Source organism: Mastigoproctus giganteus, chromosome 4, assembly GCF_048544385.1.
Source record: "Mastigoproctus giganteus isolate SK-2022 chromosome 4, ASM4854438v1, whole genome shotgun sequence".
NCBI lineage: Eukaryota > Metazoa > Arthropoda > Arachnida > Uropygi > Thelyphonidae > Mastigoproctus > Mastigoproctus giganteus.
Window position 1 is genome coordinate 104,865,302 of NC_143578.1, and position 23,897 is coordinate 104,889,198.

Sequence of the window (23,897 nt, forward strand, 5' to 3'; positions counted from 1 at the left end):
ATAAATATATCTAATGCTGAGCAAAGAACAAAACCCGGTTTATTAGTTTCATTAGTATTTTAGTTTGTTTGTTTTCTGCCGTCTTACGCAAAAACCACTGATGTCGTGGACACTATTCTAATAAGTATAACACAAATATTGCAAAGAATTTTGGTTCCGACTTGAGAAATATTAATTATATAATTTTTTTCTACAGATAATATTATGGCCGAATCTAAGAAAAAATGTAGACAATATAGTATTGAATATTTGAATTATGGCTTTATTCAGTCGCCTACAAACAATATATTACCAATGTGTTTGATTTGCAAAAGAGTTTTATCAAATGAAGCTATGAAACCTTCAAGACTACGAGAACATTTGATAAAAGTTCATGCTGATAAAAAAGATAAGGATTTATTTTATTTTCAAGCACTTAAAGAAAAACGTTCGAAACAACCGACATTGGTAAAACTCTTTTTAACAGCATCCAAACAAGATGATGATGGGTTGTGTGCTTCTTACAATGTTTCATTACTGATTGCTAAAATGGGAAAACCACATACTATTGGTGAAGAACTTTTTTTTTTTTTTTTTTTTGATTTGGTAGTTGTTGGCGCATCGGCTTCTGTGGCCATATTGCACCTCCCAAGGTTTTTTTTTGCAGTACTTTGATCCAAGCCCGAGGCGGGGATCGAACCCGCGACCTTTGGGTTGCCGGGCAGGTACTTTACCCACTCGGCTAGCCCGGTCGGCGGTGAAGAACTAATTGTACCAGCTGTAAGTGAGGTAATATGCACTATGCTGCACATGCCAGCGTCTGATATTATCAATAAAATTTCTTTGAGCAATAATACAGTGCAAAGAAGAATTGATGAAATGGATCAAGATGTTGAAGACTCATTATGTGAGTATTTAAAAACACCCCAGTTCTCTATACAGCTTGATGAGTCAACTTTTCCAGGAAATGAAGCCTTACTTTTAGCATATGTGCGATTCATAAAAGAAGAACAAATTTGTGAAGAATTATTATTTGCTAAAAATTTGAAAACTGATACTAAAGGAGAATCGATATTTCATGTATTGGAAGAGTTCTTTAAAGAAAAAGAAATACCCCTGAGTAATATCTTGTCAGTTGCTACTGATGGTGCTCCAGCAATGATAGGGCACTATAGGGGGTTTCTTGCATATTTAAAAAAGACGGTGCCGAATGCATTTGCTATACACTGTGTCATCCATCGTCAATATTTAGTTGCCAAAAATCTGAGTGAATGCCTACATAGTTCATTAGATAATGCCATTAAAGCAATCAACAAAATCAGAATCAATTCAATGAATGACAGATTGTTTAGACAACTGTATTGAAAACGAAGAATTCAATCGCTTACTGCTTCATACAGAAGTTTGTTGGCTATCAAATGGTACCTGTTTGAATCGGTTTTATAATCTCTTTAACTCCGTGCTAGAGTTTCTAGAAAACAAAGATGATGCTTTACGAGCCAACTTGATTGATTCCAAAAATGACATAGCTTATTTGACAGACTTGTTTAACAAATTTAATGGAGCAAATCTACAACTTCAAGGCAATGAGCTGAATTTAATAAAAACAAAAGCTGTTGTTTCTGCATTTGTGGCAAAACTTCTTCTGTACAAACAAAATTTAGGACAAGGGGAATTCAGCCAGTTTCCAAATTTATCAACAGTAGAAAAATATGAAGACTTACTTACCTATTGTCAGCACTTGGATGTTCTCCATTCTGACTTCAATCAACGATTTGAAGATATTTTAAAAATGAACATATCTGATTGGGTTCTGAATCCTTTTTCAAGTACAAACACAGAATAATCTCCAAAATTACAAGAACTGATAGATGTAACAACAAATGAAGAATTGAAATTTAAATTCAAAGACGGCTACCAACAATTCTAGCTGCAAAAGCAGATACCTACAGTTTATCCTGGATTATGGGCTATAATACAAAAATTTTTAACTGCATTTCCTTCATCATATTTAGTGGAACGTGGGTTTAGTGCGGTCCCAAATTTGCTAACAAGAAAAAGAAACCGACTGCAAATGTTCAATTAGGAAATGAAGTCATCAGAAGTTTCCACATCACACAGAAAATGGATATCCCCAGAAAGCTAGTGTCTTACAACCACTCTCAGGACATTAATCATATAAAACTAAACACAAATAAATGTATCCATCAGAAAGCAAAATTAAACCTGGTTCTTGTCTACTGATGTTCCCAGTGACACTGACAAGCTTCTTGTAATGCCTGAAACACATACAAAAATTGGCAAAGTTTTGTTACAATATGGAAGAAACTAGATTTAAGAATGTAAGGAAATACAAGCAAGGAACAGCTATAAACTCCTCCTAATGAACTGCATGATCAATATAAATATCCCTCCAAAGATTATTTTCACAAAATATTTCACAATACCGGTATAAAATCTATAATTAATAAAGCTTAGAAATAAATGAAGATAAAAGAAACAAAGGAAATAATAATAAAAAAAATATTTTAAACTTTTTTTGTATATAGGTGAGTTATTTTAAAAAGAAATTTTCCAAAGATATCTTTAAAAGTGCACTATATTAAGCTATTTCTTCCTTTTTTCAAAAAAACTGACTAGAGAACACTACCACAACACATCTGTAGGCATAACTTTGTTTTTGAATAGCCTACTAGAAGGTAATCAAAGAAGCCTTAAAAACAACAATTTATTAATTACTCTAGAAATAATATTGTTGTTCCATTATGACTGTTTATGAGTATTCCCACTGATAAAAAAAAAAAAGAAAAAAGTCCTATTTGTACACCTGTTGAGAGAATTATTGAGAAACCAATAATTAAATATACACTATGGTCTCCAATTGACTATTTGATGTGGCTTCAGAAACTTTCTTCATGGGCTTCAATTTGCCTATACTTGGTCAGAAATAAGCGATTGTTAGCCATCTGCATACCAACGCCTCAGATATCAATCATTAAAAAAATATTATTTTGGGCACTACATACAACAAACATTATAACTTCTTGAAGAAGTCTATATATCTGATCAGGCTTTATATGCAAAAACTGCTGAGACTGTATGAAAAAGTCAGAACAGTTCAGTAGAGTAACCTTAATGATGGGAACCTTCCACAAGGCATGTAATATTCTCTTTTTATCATTAGACACACAAGTCCATATGACAGAGCAGTGGAAATTGGTGTATCTATCAGTTAACAGTATTTTGTATGGTCATTAATATAACCTCAGATTACAGATGCATAAGATTATTTAAGTAAATCTTCTCCAACTGTCGAAAGGATGTCAAGAGTAGTTTAGAGAAATCTATGCAATGAAAGTTATTACAATTATAAAACATCAAATCAAAAGTACCATCCCAAATCTATTGTTGAGGTTTGCAGGTTGTATTAAAATTTTGGGTGCTTTTGATCAGTATCAAGAAATATTACAAAACAAAAAACATCCTCTTTCCACTCTTTTAGATATCTTATATATACTGTGGTTCTCTACCATAATTTGAATCTCTCAGGATAGAAACTAGTCACTCCAAATGCATTATATATATATGCATAAATATTTATGTAACTAAACTAAATAAGAACCAGTGACTGTTCTTCAAATCCAAATATACTGGCTCTAAATCCATTGTGTATCTTTTCAATATTTGGGCATACTCTGAGTATTTTAGTATTTGAATGCTGTTTGTCTTTTCAAATACAACCTACAATTTTTTCTCTGGTATGTTTCCGCTTTTTTTTTTTTTTTTTTTTTTTAATAGACCTACATGTTATGAGAGGCCACATGCAGTTTTGTTAGTATGCCTTGATGTCATTATAAATTTCATTTGGTACTCCAATGTTCACTACCTGGCACACCAACTACAAATATATATATATATATATATTTTTTTTTTTTTTTAAATTTAATCCTCTCCTGCCACCTTGATCATTCGTATTATCTATTTTCAACTCTATTTTGCTAAACTGTATCCATAAAATTAGAAAACTAGTTAAGCTAATAATTACTATGCACTACGTGGCCTTGTTGGTCATTTTTGCAAATACAAATTTATCCAAGCTTTCCTTGATCATGAATATTTCCTTTTGTAAGCAAGGTTAAAGATCAACTAAATATTCATACAAGGTTGGATATGCCTACCTCAACATGCTACTTTCAAACAGTCATGTTCTTTTACAATCATTGAAATTACAGAAATGAAAAATATTCTACTGATTTGCATATAATCATAGAGCAAGCTCTATGATTATATAAATAAAGTCTTTGAAAGGTAGGCATCATTCTAATAAAAATTTTATTTCAACACCTATCAATTTTTCTTAAATCAAAAGTTTTCCTTATATATATATATATATATATATAAGGGCACTACATACAACAGTAGCATGGCAAACCAGTAGAGTGAAAATCAACTAAACCAAATAAAATAACAATAACAGAAAAATATGGGGGGGGGGGGAAAGAAGAAAAGGGTAGTGTTGAAGCAAAGTTCCTAAAATAATTTAGAAATTAAACCAATTAAAAGAAATTTATTATTTTTCTTATTTATTTTAATATATATTTCAGTAATTTTTATTTCTCTATTTAATTTTTGGATTAATTTGATCATATTTAAATGGGGGTAGCATGACGATGTTCTAACGCTGTGTTCATACTGCCATCTATAGCCTAATTTATTTCTATACATTTTCAGTTTAACTATTGTTTTGTCAGTGTGGTGTGGTTTGGCCATGCAAATACTAGGCTTTCTGTTTTATTATTTTTTGCTGCATAAGAACCAACACTATGCAAATCTATTGCATCGGCAGTTTGATCTTAGTATCATTCCGTCGTTGCATGGATTTGTTTAGTGTTCGAAATGCAGTGATTCACTGACTATTATTGGCCTCGTGGTCCTCTGTCGAGATGGGGCATAATGGTCAGTCTATTTTATTTTATTTTATTAATTTTCAGTTTATTTGGTCATGTAATGTTGTTAGTTTACGTTTCCACCTTAGTGAGATTTCACATAATTCGGAAACGGGTGCCATCGAGGGGGGTGCCGCTAAATTTCTTTTAACTGGCTTAATTTCTAAATTATTTTAGGAACGTTGCTTCAACACTACCCATTTCTTCTTTAACCCCCCACCCCCTTATATTTTCCTGTTACTGTTATTTTATTTGGTTTAGTTCATTTTCACTTTACTAGTTTCCCATACTACTGGCAATATCCTATTTTAATTTAGCTTATTATACACAACATGTAGTGGATTGTGCTTTTATGCTGCCACTGATGTCAACTTTTTCTATTATTTTTCTAATTTATTTTAATATATATTTCAGTAATTTTTATTTCTCTATTTAATTTTTGGATTAATTTGATATATATAAAAACCGTGACAAATACAGGAAGAATAAGGTGGTCAAAAGACTAGTTTAAATTAGACTTTTTCACGATTGCTTTGGATAAATTACCAAGGCAAGCAATGAGAATGTTAGCGAAAAGTGCTATAGCCAACTGGACCTTAATTATTTGAAGAGATTAAATGCATTTTAGCTAATATGTTTACTGAACAGACTAAATATAAAAAAAAAAAACCACCAAATTTTACTACATAAGACTACTTAGTAAAGGCCAATGAAACAGATGCCTATGTTTTCTTTATATTTATAAAATGTTAAATGGTTTATTAACTAGCTAAATAAAAGTTTAGAGTAAATGGACATAATCCTGAAATGACGAAGGCATTCACAAACTTTTCAATGTCCCTATGGCTTACAATACTTAAGAAAGATGTTGTAAATAATGATTTATGAATATGACTTTTTACATTTTGAAATACTCGATGATAGAATGAAAAGCTAAAACTTAAAATAGAAAAGCTACAAATCTAAAACTTCTATAAAACATTTTCACTTTGCCAAATAATAACAAATGAAATAAATAAATAAAAAAAAGAAAAAAAAAAGAAGGAAGTTTCAAAACTCCTTCACATAAATTCCTCCTCTTCTGGAGGTTTTCTAATCCATGTTCCCCTGCCAAGTTGTTGGAATCTATCAAATAGTACACTCTTTGCTATTTGGAAATCTTTTGCTGTGGCTTTTGCTTGTCCATATGATTTATGAAGAAGGCCCTCTTTATGGAAATGGTGGCACACTTCTTTAAAACTTTGAAACATTGCAGCTTTGCAAAGTCTTGATTGCAACTGTCCACCACCACTGAAATAAAAAAGATATTAATATTTGAATGCCAATCTGATTTATCTAAACTGAAAATGAACTAAAAATTTTAAAAAATGCCCTGTTTATACTCTGACACAGCCATATACCAAATACATCGCCCTGCCATTGATATCCAGACACCCCTTTTGATAGTTGGTCATGTCCTACACAAGCACCATGTGTCAGACAAACTATAAATACACCTGTAGGCCTTCAAGGAGACAGCAGTATTACTGCTAATGCAAGAGGCCGTGAATGATGGGATTTCCAGCATGGAATAACAGGACACACAAACAATCAGTCCCTAGGTTGGCAATCAGTGATGTGATCAGCAAATGGAAGCTGATCACATCAAACCATGATGAAATGATCAAGAAAACCTCTAAAGATAATGGAACATGTTAGAAGAGCCCTGCAGGGAATCATCCACACAGAAGCAGGTTGGCACTGTAGTACACATGCACGCATATGCACACACAGAATGCCTCAGTGAGATGACTGGAACACATCAGCACCAAAAGAGTGTGGAGGACACATGACATGGGTTACCATGGTCGTGCAGCCATCCACAAGTCACTAATGCCAGATGCCATCTAGCTTGGTGTAAAATTTGTTTTTAGTGTTAACTCTCTCTCTTGGACTATAGACTAATTAAAGGCAGTGCTTTGGTGTGACAACTTACAGTACACAATCTACCAATCTGACAGTATCATCCCAACAATGAAGGTAGGTGGAGGCAGCATGATAGTCTGGGGCTGTTTTTCGGAGCTTGGCTATAAGCTTTGGTTATTCTTGACAAAATGAATGCTAAGATCTATCTAGAGGTCCTGGACAACAGAATGTTACCTATACTGTAGCAACATGTCAGGGAAAAATCCATACCTGTATCACAGAAAGACACTGCTCCAAGTCATACTGCTTGTATTATGGCAGGTTTGAGGACAGGGGTGTCAAAATGTTGGATTGCCCAACCCAGAGCTCTGATCCTACAGAGAGACTCTGGGATGAATTGGATCATTGGGCACTTGAGGAGAAACACCCAAAAAAAGCAGAACTCATTGCAGCTTTGAAAACCAAATGGCAGAAAATATTGGAAGACATTTACAAGAAGAATAAAAAAAAAAAACAAAAAAACTGGGAGTGTGTTCCACAGAGACTATCATAAAGGCTGTGAGTTTTAAGACAAGCACACATTATTAGTTTTTATGTAAATAAAGGCAGATGTCTGGATATTAATGGTAGGGCACTGTATTACAGCATATCAATTTACTTTATTTTTCCCTTGGTCATCTAGCAGAATGACTGACTCAAGTCATCAATAATTTAATGACTTGGATCATTGGGCAAAGCAGTGGCCACTACACTTCTTTTTGCCAATTCTATATCATCCTAAGATTTAAAATATACGAACAAATACAACTTGAACAGAAAGGAAGTTGATTCTACTGTGCTACATATTTTTTTGTCAAATAAAAAAATCATATAGTCAAATACAAAAAGCATCCAGTACTGATGAAGTGGAGCTGTATTCAAATATCAGCTCCTTTTGTAAAGACAAAAACAAATTAAATTTGTGGTAACAAAGTAAAGCTATTCAAAAAACAGATTTTGTATACTTGCAATTTCAGTTCAAAGTGAGAAATTTTCTTGAATGAGGTATAGATGATCACTGAGAAGCTAACAGGCAGTGTAATTTTTGTTTTTACTTTAAATTTTTATTGTATGTGTCAGTATCTCACTGTATACTATATTCGCCAATGTGCACTGTTTTATGATATCTTCATAATTTAACATACAATTTAATACAATGTCCTAGAAATAAAAACAAAATGTTTATATTTTTATTTCTCATGCATTACAATGTGTAAAGCAAAATATAAAACAAAATGAGATTCATTCTATATTATGTGAATAAAAATAAAATAAAATGAAAGTGCCATCAAATTAATAGACAAAAGTGATCATGTTTCTTGATTCAAATCTAATAAACATATTTAAATAAAATTTGTAATCAGCAAGTGGAATATGTAAGGGCTGACCTCAGGGAGGGAGAGAGGGAGGGATAATGGCAAATTTTCACTATTCGTATTTGAAATAATATTATATTAAGAGTATATAGCATTAATTGGTATTAGTAGGAGGCAAACAATGCAAGCTTACATATCATCAGACAGAAAAAAAAAAAAAAAAAAAACACCTTTTAAATTCATTCATACTACTAACCTGTACAACGCCATTCTAACATCCAATTACTCTCTGGCTGAATGCAAATTCTCACACATCCATCCTACAACCACCCTTTTACAATTTATATACCTTATCTGTATCATCTGAGCAAGGGTTAAGATGCCATTTGCATTTCATTTGTTCAAATCTATTTAAGGCCTTAAACACTTCATTCAGGTCCTGTTTAATGTGCCTACTTAACAGATGCTGCAATTTGCAAAATGAAGTCTATTCTGTGCATTTATTCCAAGTGTTCCACATGATTCCTCAAACGTTTACAGAATTATATGCATCAAGATGCAGCCTCACTATCACCTTGTACAAGGTAACAACCACCTCCTTGTCTCTGCTAGCAAAATTCTTGCATATCACTGACAGAACCCCATAAGCTGTCCTATCAGCCTGTCTATACTACTCATAAAATTTCATCTCAGATTGCACAATTACCATGTCTTTTTCTTTCTCTACATCCTTGGGTGCAGTATACACCCAATTCATATGTCACTCAGGAATTATTCTTTCCCATATGAATTACCTTGCACTTTTCAGTGCTAAACCTAAACTGCCACTTCTTAGTCCATTGGGCTAATTTTTCTAAGTCTTATTAGCATTAGTTGAGGCATATGATGCAAGAAAGCAAGCTTATGCAGCATCAGCCAGAAAAAAAAAAAAAAACTTCCACTTCACCCCTCCGTTCGTTCGAAATACCTGTCCAGCTAAGCCTTAAATTTATTTAGGCTATCAACTTCCACAACAAGGGATGGAAGTCTGTTCCACCAACCAACTACCCGCTGGCTAAAGTCAAATTTCCGGATATCTATCCTACATCTGTCTTTCTCTATTTGAATTTATGCCCTCTCAGGTGATTATTCTGAGCAAGAGGCAGAATCCCATCAGCATTGAGCATGTCCAAACCATTCAGGGCTTTATACACCTCTATCAGATCACCTCCCCGGTGCCTAGTCTCCAGACACTGTAATTTGCAAAACTTGAGCCTTTCTTCGTAAGAGCAACCCTTTGTTCCATTCACTAATCTTGTTGCCCTTCTCTGTACTCGTTCCAGCAGCTCTACAACCTTCTTGAAATGAGATCTCCAGATCTGTATACAGTACTCAAGGTGTGGCCTGACCACTGCCTTATACAAGGGAATATTTACCTCCTTATCCCTGCTAGAAAAATTCCTGTATATCACTGATAAGAAACCATGAGCTACTCTTGCAGCCTGTCTGCACAGCTCAGAGAACTTCATATCTGCCTGCACAATTACCCCCAGGTCCTTTTCATTCTCTACCACTGTCAGTGTAGTACCACACAGTTGATACGTTGCTCTGGGGTTGCTGTTTCCCCATATGCAGTACTTTACATTAATCAATGTTAATTTCAAACTTCATTTGCCACCTCTCAGCCCATCTGCTCAACCTTTCCAGATCCTGTTGCAGCAGCATAGCGTCAGTAGTGTTCTTAACAACCCTGCCAACTTTTGTATCGTCTGCAAACTTGGACATTAAGCTTGATATGCCATCATCAATATTATTTATAAATACAGAAAACAATAATGGACCCAACACTGAACCCTGAGGGACTCCACTAATAACATTAGTCCATGATGAGCAGTGTCGGTTGATTACCACTCTCTGTCTTCTTCCCCTCAACCACCCTTTTATCCATAGAAGAAATTAGAATTTGCCTCCAATGCCACACTGCTCCAATTTGTGCAGCAGTCTTCCATGTGCAACAGTATCAAAAGCCTTTCTAAGATCCAAGTATATAATATCAAAGTTATTCCCTGCATCCAGTTCTTTTGTGACTGCATCATAGTATCCAATCAAATTGGTCAGGCAAGACTTCCCCTTAACAAAACCATGCTGTGTCCGAGCTATAACTGAAGTCTTGTCCAGATGATCCTGCAGTGCTTCCTTAACCAGTGCCTCCATTACTTTTCCTGGAACAGAAGTTAAACTCACAGGTCTATAATTACTTGTGTCAGCCTTTGATCTTCCTTTGTGAATTGGGGTCACATTTGCACTTCTCCAGTCTATGGGCATCTCCCCTGAGTCCAAGGAAGCTCTCATAATTATGGCTAAGGGTTTGCTTACTTCCTCTGCTGTCTCCTTTAATATAACTGGATAGATCCCATCCACCCCAGGTGCCTTTCTTGTGTTTATCTTTAACAATTTCTCCTCCACTTTACTCTCAGTTATTACAAGATTATCTAGCTTACTGCCAGAGTTGAATACACATCTGGCATTCCCCTCGCTGAATAACTCCTCATGTGTGAATGTCGATGCAAAATATTCATTTAATTTGTTTGCTACCTGAGCAGGATCATCCACAGTTGAACCATCGATATCAAGTGGACCAATCTGATTCATCCCCTTCCTTCTAGAGTTTACATAAGTAAAGAAATCTTTGCTGTTTTTCTTTTGCATCCTTTGCCAAAGATTTCTCGTAATCTGCCTTCGCCTGCCTAACCTCCTTTGTAACTTGGTTACAGATCAACTTATATCTATCTTAGGCTTCTGTGCCACGTGTTAATTTATATGTATCCTAAGCATTTTTCTTCTCTGTCATATGTCTCATTAGTTCATCTGACATCCATTTAGGCCTAAACTTTGAACAATATTTCTTAGTTGGTATGTAAAGCCTAGTAGCTTCCAAGATAAGTTCTTTGAATGCTTCCCATTTTGAATTTGCTGTTGGTAACATCATCAGTTGGTCCCACTGTATAGAATTTAAATACTGTTTCAGACCATCGTAATTGCCTTTACGAAAGCAATAACCCTTCCCTTTATCCCTGATGGTAGTTACCTCTTTGAGTAAATCCCATTTCAGCACACTGTGATCACTGCCACCTAGTGGTTCATTTACCTGCAGATTCTTAATGCATGAAGAATCACTACTGATAATTAAATCATGAGTATTACTCCCTCTAGTTGCCTCCCGAACATGCTGATGTAGAAAACAATCATCCAATAAATCCACAAAAGCCTTGCTAGTGTGAGTGACCGCCCCACAAATTCCAGTCAATATCTGAGAAATTAAAATCCCCCATTATAAGACTCTCTGATTTACTGGCCCACTCTATTTCCCTGTACAGTTTCTTATTATACTCATCAGAGTCATTAGGCCTATAGCACACTCCTACTCTCAATTTTGATCTCCCAGTGCTTATGTCACACCAAACTGACTCGACACTACAATGTCCAGCGATGTCGACTGGCTTCACTTCCTTGGATTTTATGTGTTTCTTAACTAATAGCATAACCCCTCCTCCCTTCCTATCCTTTCTGTAGACGTTGTACTCCCCAAATTCCAGTTCTGCATTCCTTATATCTGTGTGATACCACGTCTCTGATATTCCAACAATATCCGCCTTTGATGCTTTAAGCAATACCTCAAATTCATCAAATTTATTTACCAAACTCCTAGCATTGGTGTACACGCAAGTATACATGCGCCTGTTCTTTTTCTTAGCTACCCTAACACAACCCATGTGTTTCTTGTACCGAAATGACCCCCAGCAGCCTCTGAAATATCCTCCATCTTGTTTTCCAGGCTTCTGCTCATTCCCATAGAAGCAGTGCAAGAATCACTTTCACCTCTGCCAGTGGCTACTGTTAATCTATTAGTCCTTGTATCCCCCCAAGCTAGCAGTTTTCTGACCCACCTAACACTGCCTCAATAGCATCAGCAAATATTCTTGCACCCTTTCTATTTAAGTGTATCCCATCTCTGTAGAAGCAGTCCCTTCTGTTAACAAGTACAGACCAGGCTGAAAAAAATTCCACCCCTTGAACCTTGCACAATGTTTCCAGGGCCGAATTGATCGACAAGGCTCCGATTATATACTCCCTCCTATCGTGTCTGGGCAGAATTGCAGACACTTTCAAATTCAACCTTGCAAACACAAGCAGAATTGCAAACACTTTCAAATTATTGCAGCATCATATCTTGAACTTTGTCCTTAACACCCTGCCAAATTTTGCATCATCTGCAAACTTGGACATTAAACTTGATATGTCTTCAAAATAATATTAATAAATATTGAAAACAATAAAGGGCTTAGCAATAAACTCTGCAGGTTCCCACTAATAACAATAGTCCAAGAATTTGAGGTGTTTTATTTTACCTATTCTCACCTCATTTTCCCCTATTTCAGCATAAGCTTTCTTTTGGACATGTATATAATAAAAAAAAAAAAAAAAAAACACACCACAACTCAAGTGATATTTATAGCTGGCGCTCATTTTCAGTATTATTTGTTTCAAAGCTAACTGTCGGGCTAGCTGTTTGCAGTTAAATTTAAGTATAGATTGACATACAGTTTATAATTTGGACCTAGTTAAACAGGCAGATAACAAACAGAAACAGATAGCCTTGCTAATTATTGATTGGTATATATTTGAATGATGCTAGCCATCGAAAAGTGCCATTCAAGGTATCCTATTATCAATAATTAGCCTCATAATCATTATTTTATTTTAGTTCATAACGAAGTAAACAAGCACAAGCTATCTTAGTCCTTATAGGTTCTTTTTGCCTAATGGCCCACTTTGTACTTTTATGCTACAGTTTTATCAAACATCTGCTCTTTTTTGGGTCTATAGACTCACTTTGAGCACCTATATGGTACAAATTACACTCTTACAGTAGTAATTATATATATATACAGTCAATTCCGGTTATTTGGGACACATCAGGACTAGTGCATTTTGGCCTGATCAAGTGGCTGCCCCAATTATGCGAAGTTTCACTTAAATTGTTAAAAATACAGCTTTACGATTGAATTGATTTTCTGTACAATCAAATCACGTTACGATGGACTCACCATAGTAAAGTACCGCTCACTATACGATATGTAGTAAATGCCAGTCAATGTGATCATATTTGTGAATTAAAGATTAATTCTATTAAACAGCGATTCTAATTAGCGAAAATAGGAGAAATACTATCAGCAGGCTATAAAAGTAACGATATACTGTATTAAGCACAAATTTACACTTTTTACGTTACCAATTAAAAAATTAAAATGATACGTGAAAATTCGAAGAATATTTTTCGCAGGTTAGTAAAATAAAAATAAATTTACGCTTATGTGCATAGCTTAATTAATACGTACTGTAATATGTACATACTAACTAGTTGACATTTCTATTCACTGACATTTGTTGGTAGGGGTTAAAATTCAAAACAGTAAAAAAGATAAGCAATCAATAACAAAGAACATGACATACACAAATCGCAAGTAACACAATACACGCAAGTGAGAACGGAGTAGCAAGTTACGAAGCTTAAAAAATAGGAATGAAGAGCAGATTCTGAAAATTAATTTTTTTATATGATTGAAGCACTAACAGCAAAACCTATTAAAAAGGGGCTTGCTAATTGTTTTATGGTTGTGACCTCCAGAAATCTGACCAAACCACATGGTATGGTCAGAGACAATCTTAGGGTAACCTCGAGTGCTGCGATCTCCTGTCCTGATTAAACGGCATGTTGTCCCAATTAAGCAAAGTAAACTGCTATTTTCTCGATTGGGTTCTGTTCTTTAAGATTTGTTCCAAATAAACGGCTGCCCCGATTAACTGGTGGCCCAAATAACCGCAATCCACTGTATACAGGGTGTCTCAAAAATATTGGTACAAACGTTTAGGGGGGGTAGGTAACATCTAAAGGAATGTGAATCGCATAGGAACCCATAACTGGAAACGTCACCATAAGTCGGTACACGGCGCTGTTCACCAGTTCGCAAAAGGGAAAATTTCTGGTTTATTCATTCAAGAAGCAGTCGCCGCACGAAGAGCATGCATCAATATACGAACTGTGAGCTGGCAGACATGCACCTAGTGTATGGATTAGCAGAGGGTGATGGACGAGCGGCTCAATGAATTTATGGAAAACACTTCCCAGACAGACATGTACCAGACCACCGTTTGTTCGTGTGTGTGTGTGTGTGTGTGTGTGTGTGTGTGTGTGTGTGTGTGTGTGTGTGTGTGTGTGTGCATCAAAATTTGTGCAATTATGGGTCATTTAGAGGTAACAGGAGTAATGCGGACAGACCACGTTCGACGCAAACTCCCGCCACGGAAGAAAGTGTGTTGAATGCCGTCCAGAATAATCCTACTACCAGCACATGTGCCATTGCCTCTGCCTTAGGAGTGTCTCATTGCAGTGTACAGCGTGTCTGGCACGACGATTCCTTACACCCCTTTCATCTCCAAAGGGTTCAGTTACTGCTTCCCCCAAGATCATCCTCCACATGTGGCTTTTGCACAGTGGTTTCTCCAAGAAAGTGTTCAAGATTGAATTTTCCAGCCTATTCTCTGGTCACGGATGAGGCTTATTTCACTCGGGAAGGCTTATTCAATCAGCATAATGCTCGTGTGTGTGGGCAGGTATGGTCGGTGACTGCTTAGAAGGCCCATACCTGTTACCATCCTGCATGAACTCCGCTAAATATAGGATCTTTCTTGAACAAGTTCTACCAGGGCTACTTGACGGTGTTCAAATGTGAGACGCAACATTTGGTTTCAACATAACAGGGCACCTGCACATTATGGAAGGTGTGTTCGTGACCATTTGAACAGGCGTTTTGGGCATCGATGGATTGGCTGTGGTGGACCTGTTGCCTGGCCCCCCACGCTCACCTGATTTATCGAGCCTTGATTTCTTTCTGTGGGGCCCTCAAATCTATCGTATAGAAATCGCCTGTGGAGATGGAAATGGATCTCATGGTGAGACTCGTCTGCGCTGCTGCTATTGTCAAAAAAAACTCCAGGTGTATTCGACCGTGTCGGCCAATCCATGCTGCGTCGCGCATGCATCGTGTCTCACGGTGGAACCTTCGAGCATCTGTTGCAACATCATGAAATGCATCCATCTCGTACTCCATTGTTAATATTATGTCAAATAAATGTTTGCCACTAATTACTGTCTTGTGTCATTTCTGCTTCTTGTGTCTCTGCTACTACTTTCCCGTGACGTTTCCGGTTATGGGTTCCTATGCGATTCACATTCCTTTAGATGTTACCTACTTCTCCTAAACGTTTGTACCAATATTTTTGAGATACCCTGTATAAATAATGTGTGGTTTGTAAAATAAATAAAGTTTATTAACTTAAAGTTTATATAAATAAAGTTTGCTTCCTCTACTGCTGCACTGTGTGTTTTGGAGCATTAGACTTATAACTTTTTTTTATTTTCCTTTTTTCTGTTTATTTTGCTTCTTAACTGTTATATATATTACTAATATATATATATATATATATATATATATTGTGCATAAATTTTATTTGATTTATGGTTTTTATTTAGGGCGGGAGGCATTTCAGTCATAAGGCCTGACTGTCTTCTTAGTAATTGGTGTGCTAGCAGTGGTCGAATAGCCTATTGTTACATGTGGAATTTAAATTTAAATTGCTGAAAGAATTATAACAAGACAATAATAGGTTAGTGGAAATAATAATAATAAGGTAAAGTTAGGGAACAAAATTACATTCTTTCACATGGTCATCTCTCTGCTACTTCCTGAGGGGCTTTGAGCGGACAGATAGGCAATATTAAATAAATGTCTCATGCATACCTGTTTCTGTAGTCACAATAACAGTTTTACTTGATCTTTATCATATTAAGTTTTTAGCTTTAGGTATACCGGATTATAAGTATATTTTTAATTTCTGAAATCCAAATTATTTTGTGTTAACGGTAAAATGGGATTGGGACCCAAAGCCCAATGGGTATGCATCAATATAAAATACAATACGCATTTATGTGTAACCGTTGTGGACTTTGGGTCCCAATCCCAGTTTACCGTTAACACCAAATAATTTGGATTTCGGAAATAAAAAATATACTTATAATCCGGTATACCTAAAACTAAAAACTTAATATGATAAAGATCTAGTAAAACTGTTATTGGGACTACAGAAATGGGTATGCATGAGACAGTCATTTAATATTGGCTATCTGTCTGCTCAAAGCCACTGAGGAAGTAGCGGAGAGATGACCATGTGAAAGAATGTACAGGTGACCCCCGCTTAACGCTGATAGTTCGTTCCGGGAAAACAGAGCGCTAAGTGAATCTGCGCTAAGCGAGCGCCATATTCCCATAAGGTAATATATGTATTTGTGAGTTGCGGTCTATTCCATAGGATATTTTCTAATCAATAATAATAAATGGTAGTGAAAATATGCACCAATGTCGATTAAAAATATTTAATATTCAAAATTTTGTACATATAAAATATTCTACATTATATACACATATAATTATGAGGTAATTAACTAACGAAAATCATGAATTTATTAATTCGATGGCCCTGTGCTCTCGAGTTTTCATATCTTTGGACTGAAAAATGTGTCAATTTTGGGTTGTGCTTTGGCCCTCTTCCTCTCATTGTACATCATGTAGGGATTCATTTCTTTCTTCAAATTTCTTATTATCTTGGCACTTCGTTCCATGTCAGGGTCGTTCTCCCGGAAATAATCACACATTTTTTCGAAGTGTTCAAAAGTTTCACTAAGTCCTTTTGCAGTCAGTGACTTCATCGGTTCTTCATCTATAGTATCTTGATCATCATCTCCCTCAATAGCAAGCTCTTGTTCTTTTATAATTTCCATTAGTTCTTCATTAGAGAGGCCATCCCTGTCGTTGTCGATCATCTCTTGTACGATGTCTTCGTTAATTTCGTGTAATCCTGCTTCTTTTCCGAGCTCAACAATTTGTATTTTAACATTTTCAATGGAATCATCAGGTTCCTGGGAATGCTTTATGCAATTTTTCCAAACTTTCCTCCATACTCCGTTCATGGTTTTCTGAGTCACTTCATCCCAGGCACTTGAAATGTTGTAGATGGTGGTTTTAATGTTATAGGATTTCCAAAACTCCTTTAAGCTCGGTACATTTTCAGTGTTGATGGCTTTAATAGCTTGGGAAAAGGTATTCCTTATGTAGTAAGCTTTAAATGTTGCAATTACTCCTTGGTCCATTGGTTGGATCGGAGACGTAGTGTTTGGAGGCGTGTAAAAAACTTTCATGTGATTGTTCAAGTCTTCTAAGCTCTCTTTGCTTGGGTGTCCTGGCGCATTGTCCATGATTAGAATAGCGTTATAACCAATGTTATTTTTTGCACAATATTTTTCCACTGCAGGACAGAAGAACTCAGCATACCAATCAATGAAAAGCGGCCTGGTTACCCAAGCTTTTTTATTAGCCTTCCAGATTACAGGTAGGTTTGATTTAGCTAAACCTTTAAGAGCCCTTGGATTTTCGGAATGGTAAACTAAAGGGGGTTTTAATTTAAAATCCCCCGTAGCGTTACCACCCAACAACAAAGTTAACCGATCCTTCGCCGCTTTGAAGCCTGGCATGTTTTTTTTCTTCTTTCGATATGAAACTTCTTTTAGGCATTTGTTTCCAAAAAAGACCTGTTTCATCTATGTTAAAAACTTGTTGAGCAGTATAACATCCCTCTTCAATAATTTTAACAAATTCTTTTTTGAAAGTTTCGGCTCCTTGTTGATCTGCACTTGCAGATTCTCCCTGTATTGCTACGTTGTGCAGGTTATAGCGCTTTCTAAATCTATCAATCCAACCATTTAACTTTACAAGTTAAATGGTTCCACATTTTTTTTCGGGGTGAGCTTCCTTTAAATCTTCATATAGGCTCTTCGCTTTTTCTTTAATAATAATTGAACTTAACGGAATTCTACGTTGAATGTTTTCTTCAATAAAATTATGTAGAAGTTTCTCCATTTCAATCATAATAGCCGGCCTAGCCCTGGTCAATTTAGTTGCCTGCAGGGGAACAGCTGTTTTTCCAGATGCTAAAATTGATTCTTTATTTTTTATGATTGTTCTTACAGTTGAACCTGCCAGTCCTAAATTATTGCACACATCCACTTGTCTTTGACCGGAATCAATTCTCTTCAAAATGTCTAATTTAATTTTCAAACTCAATGTTTTTCTTACCTTTCCAATCTTTGCACCGTGTCCAGACATTGTTGCTTTTTCATTCTTATCCGCCATAACTCTCTGCAAATGTAACTGCGTTGCACTTATTGTGATAAAATGTTCGAGTACAGTAAATTGTCTGTATGTCTAACACTGTATGCACTGAATGATATCTAGAATCCCTCTGGCAAGTGAGCTGAAGACGATGACAAATGTTTTATTTATCTGAAAAGTTTGATTTTACCGTGCAGTAAAATCAAATGGTTGTTTATTGCAGGAAAAGTACTGTAAATCAATTATGGTGTGACTCATTGAGAATGTTTATGGAATTTCCAAAACAGTAAAACAAACAAATTTTATGTACTTTGGGTGACCACAAGGTCAGAGGAGTTCAGAAGACAAGAGAATACTGTACAAGAAACAGCACTGCATTTAGCACTCATGGGATTGATTGTGTGAAAAACATTTCGCAAGTTATAGTTCCCACAGTAAAACAAAAGAAGAGATAGGGAGTAAATCTATTTTTAGTATCTTTCTATTACAGGTCAGAACAGAAAATGCGGACTTCGTAACAACATATGACACTGGATGGTAAATTTTTTCAACTTGTGTACTAAAAAAGAATTTCTCCCTTGAAACTATATACACCAAGAAAATAAGAGCATATTGAAAGTTTCGATTTTGTACATAGAGTAGAGATTATAAAAATAATTACTGTAGTTAATTTCATGGTGGCTATTTTCTCCTTTTGCCAAAAAAAAAAAAAAAAAGGCTCAAAACAGACTGGACTGAAGACGGATTTGCCAAAAATTCAATCTGTATGCTAGTAAAATAGCGTTACAGTGAGTTTTGACAGCGTTATAGTCAAATATGGGTTATAATGTAAGAACAGCGTTATAGCGAATCAGCGTAAAGCGAACCGCGTTATAACGGGGGCCTGCTGTAATTTTGTTCACTAATTTTTTCCTTAATCATTCCTTAAATTACCTTAATTTCTCCTAACTTGACTTATTATTATTATTTCCACTAACCTATTACTGTCTTGTAATAATTATTTTAACAATTTAAATTTAAATTCAACATGTAACAATAGGCTATCTGATCATTGCTAGCACACCAATTGCTAGGCAGACAGTCAGGCCTTTATTTAGGGTGTGAGGCATTTCAGTTATTAAATGAAATGCCTCCCGCCCTAAATAAAAACAATAAATAAAATTTATGCACAATACTTTTAATGTGCATATAATGTATAATTGTTAAACATATAATGTATAATTGTTACACCAGCAATAGCATTAATGCCACATTAACATGAAAGTTTATTCACCACAGTGATAAAAGACTAAAATTAGTGGTTAAAAATTATATATATACAGGTAGTTCTCAACTTTACGAGTTAATTTGTTCCTAGCGTGCACGCGCTCATAAAGGGGGAATTTATTTCCCATAGACATAAGGTTAAAAATAGGGGTTATGTTCTCAACAATGAAATTAGTTAGCTAATTAAGTTTATGTTTAACAATGATTGATTTATCAAAACTAATTAAAATATATCCTGTAAAATCAAGCAAATTATAATAATAGAGAAATTATTTATGACTTACAAATGTTAAAGAATGTTTATTCTTCATCATCGACTAAATGCACACTCGTTGATCACTCATTATTGGCTCGGCACTCGTTGGCTTGTTGCACAAGGAGTCGTCTTCTTCAGAAATGCTTCAAGAGGCGTTTGTTTCCAAGATAATCTTCTCTTTTAATTATAAATTTCACGATTGCACACATAAGCATTTTTTAACAGCACACACACAAATTGCAACTAACACGATTCGCGTGGAGTAACAAGTTTACGAAGCTTAAAAAAAAAAAAGAAATGAAGAGAAGAGAAGATTCTGAAAATTTGTTTTTTATACGATTGAAGATTTCAGTAAAGGGGAAACACATTTCACCATAATAGCGTAAAAAACCATATAATTGCAGTTATCGGTATTTTCGCAAATGCAAGAAGATCGAGTTTACTACCTGTTTATAATTGCTTGCAGTAACAGAAAAGCCCAAAAAACCAAAAAGTGCAAATTGTTTTTATTGTTTTATGGTCGTGACCTCGAGAAATGTACTTTAGAAAAATGTCACAAAGGCATTTAAAATTGATTCTTATAACGGAACACAAAAATTAAAGATTTGAATTGGTATTTTAGCATAAATCAGCTCATACACCAACCATGAGAATAAGTATTTACTGTAACTAAAATATTTACAAATTAAAATAAATTATAAGTACCGTGAGCCTGTTATATATGGACGTGCTGCAGGAAGTTTTGTTACTGCTGAGGAAGGAAGCCAATGCTTCTGAAAGCTCCAGAGATTTTTATCGCTTTTAATCTGATTTATTTTAGTGTCTTTTATCTTAAGGATTTTATCACAGTTTTAATGTTTTTCACATGTACCTAATTTAATTTAATATACAAATTTGTAATAGCAGTTTTTTGTAAATATTTATTTTATTTTATTTTAATTTGTAAATATTTTAGTTACAGTAAATACTTATTCTCATGGTTGGTGTATGAGCTGATTTACGCTAAAATATGAATTTGCCCAACCTCAGAGGCCTTTTTCAGGATATTTGAATTGGTAACTAATACAATTTACAAACCACACTCATGATCTTTTATATGACCTTAAGGTCACACTCGTGACCTTAAAAATGACATTTTAGAGAGATAAATAGCTTAGTTATACCGCAAAAATTTCAACTTCCCGAGCTCTTGAAACGAATTATCAAAAAACAATGTGTTATTGCGTTCACATTATGATATTTTAATGATACGACAGTGTCTCTGGAACTGATTAATATCGTAAAGTAGGGTACACTGTATTGTATAGCCACGCACGTGGTTTGGAATGTGGTTTATGAATGTTTAACATCCATTTTTTGCAATTAATGTTCATATTTTCGATTTTGTTAATACTTGGGGAAAAAACTTATAAACCCGGGAACTCGTAAAGCGAGAACTGTCTGTATATATATATTTATTTAAAATATATTTATTTATTTAAACCAAATGAAATTACTAGTCAGAACAGATTAATGCCATCAGAAATTATTAGACATTACATTTGTCTGAGAATATACAAATTTTATAGATGACAGTTTAAAATACGAAAACAAAATTGGCAGTGAATATCTGCAACATACAAAGGACCCTATCAGCCTCTATATAAATATGGAATTATTATGATTATTATTAGCTTTGCTTTACAGGGTCCTTTGTATGTTGTAGATATTAACTGCCAATTTTGTTTTTGAATTTTAAACTGTCGTGACAGGTACCATTTTATGCTATATCATCTATTGAATCTGTGTGTGTGTGTGTGTGTGTGTGTGTGTGTGTGTGTGTGTGTGTGTGTGTGTGTGTGTGTGTGTGTGTGTGTGTGTGTGTGTGTGTGTGTGTGTAATTTTGTAGAAAATTATGGAATTTGAGTAATAGAAATAGAAAAAGAGTATCAGAACAGATTAATGCCATCAAAATAATGACTGAACATTACATCAGTCTGTAAAACCTATATTACATTATTTATTAAACTGAATACCAAAGGGAACTATACGACTGATGAAATTTAATTAGAAATTTAAATTTAATAAGATTTAATTTAATAAATTTAATTAGAATTTGGAATATAAGTATTAGGGGTGAAAAATATACCATGAGACCCTAGGGCCAAGTATTTTGGTAACCCAAGTTGGATTTCATTGTTGTACGCTATAAATAAACACATAGATTATAATAAAATAGTAAAATTAAAATGCTGATGTAGCAAATTATTGATTATTGGATACACTGAATGGAACATTAACTAGGGCTAGCTCTACTCAATATATCCTATCAATAATTGGCTGAGGCTTCTGTTTCTGTTTGCCATTTTCCAGTTTGTCTAGGTTCAAATATACTGAGAATATAATTTCAATATGGTTTCAATGTTCTAATATAATAATGCAATATACATTAAATTTAACAGCAAACTGGCAGAATAACCACTAGCCCAACAGATAGCAGTGAAAATTAATAATAAAAATAATGCAATTGAATCAAGAATAATAAAAGTGAGTACCAACTATTAATTAGTGCAATTTATGTATGCAATGAAAAGGAAAGGCTTATCAAAATTAAGGTGAATAGGAGTAGAAATAAGGATAGCAATAGACCTCAGTCTCCCTCAAATTGCTGTAATAGATTTTGAGGTATAAAAATTTAGAGTAAGCAAGCTGTAAGCAAAAGCATAGAAACAGCATATTGTAAACAGCATGGTATAAATACTTTGGATATACCATGAGGCCCTATGGTATATTTTTCACTCCTAATACTTATATTCCAAATTCTAATTAAATTTCATCAATTGTATAGTTCCCTTTGGTATTCGTTTAATAAATAATGTAATATATATATATATATATATATATATATATATATATATAATACTATAGTTACCTCTAGTTTCATGTTTATTTCAAATTTGGCATGCTTGACAGTGCATGAAAATTTAAACTACATATCTTGCTCCCCACAGTGTAGCAGTCATCTTGAGAGAATATAGATATGTGTGTTCTCATCTTTATTACAAGAAAACATGAATAAATCTTTTAAAAACAACCAGGGTAAGATGGTCTATGTTTATTCTTTTTCATATTTTTCTTCCCTCACACTTGTTCTATTGAACAAGTGTGAGAAAAAAATGGGAGAAAAAAAACGAGTAACCTGAAATTATAAATAAACAGAGCATTCAGCACTTGTCCAATACTAATACTGTAACACTCTTCAATGCAAATGGTTAAGTAGCTGCAAAGACGATGGCAGGCAACTTAAGGTTCTTGTGTGCAATTTCTGTTCAAACACCATAAGAAAATTACTCCAGAAACTACTGCAGTAAAAGTTTGACTATATTTAGGAAGGCAGAAAAAAATCTCAGATTTTTAATCACTGATTAACAGTTAAATACAGTAATGTTATTTTCAAGGGTTATCTGTTATGTGATTCACCACCACTGGGCAAACAAAAACTTGATATGTATGTGTGTACTTACCGTTCATCACATGTACCAGTAACTCCACTCGTGAGTTCAGGTCTATCGTCATCTATACACCAATTAATACTGTGTGGTTTAGTTTTTTCAGTTTCTCTTGCAGGAGTGCAAATACTAACTCTACCTAGGTCTGGATGATTCAGACGATAATATTCTGGCAGCAGATTATTTAAGTCTGTTTCTCCCTCTAGCCGACAGCATACTGCTCTTGAAAGGTGACCATGGTGATAAAGGTTACCTATGTCAAAAGTATATGAAAGATAAGTTAAAGAAAGGAGAAAGGCAAGCAAACAAAGCAAAGTCTGAATATCTGATTCTCAAAGGCCTTAAACTAATGCATTTAATAAATTTTTGTTTCAAACAATAATCTGATCAGTATCTGATTCCCCCCCCCCTATTTTAAGGTCAATATAAAGGTCATT

General features: G+C 34.7%; 1 protein-coding gene and 1 pseudogene across 1 annotated transcript in view; one reads left to right on the forward strand and one right to left on the reverse strand.

Annotated features, from left to right (window-relative positions):
* The first annotated feature begins 1,315 nt into the window (after positions 1-1,315).
* Positions 1,316-2,065, forward strand: LOC150086961 (general transcription factor II-I repeat domain-containing protein 2B-like; annotated as a pseudogene).
* Positions 2,066-5,986: 3,921 nt separating this feature from the next.
* LOC150086962 (uncharacterized) overlaps positions 5,987-23,897 on the reverse strand; it is a 270,054-nt gene continuing 252,143 nt past the window's right edge. The window contains exons 12-13 of the mRNA XM_090372337.1: positions 23,476-23,713; positions 5,987-6,215 (exon numbers count right to left, since the gene is read on the reverse strand). Of these exons, the coding sequence (XP_090228463.1) occupies positions 5,987-6,215; positions 23,476-23,713 (467 nt within the window). The remainder of the gene's footprint in view (positions 6,216-23,475; positions 23,714-23,897) is intronic.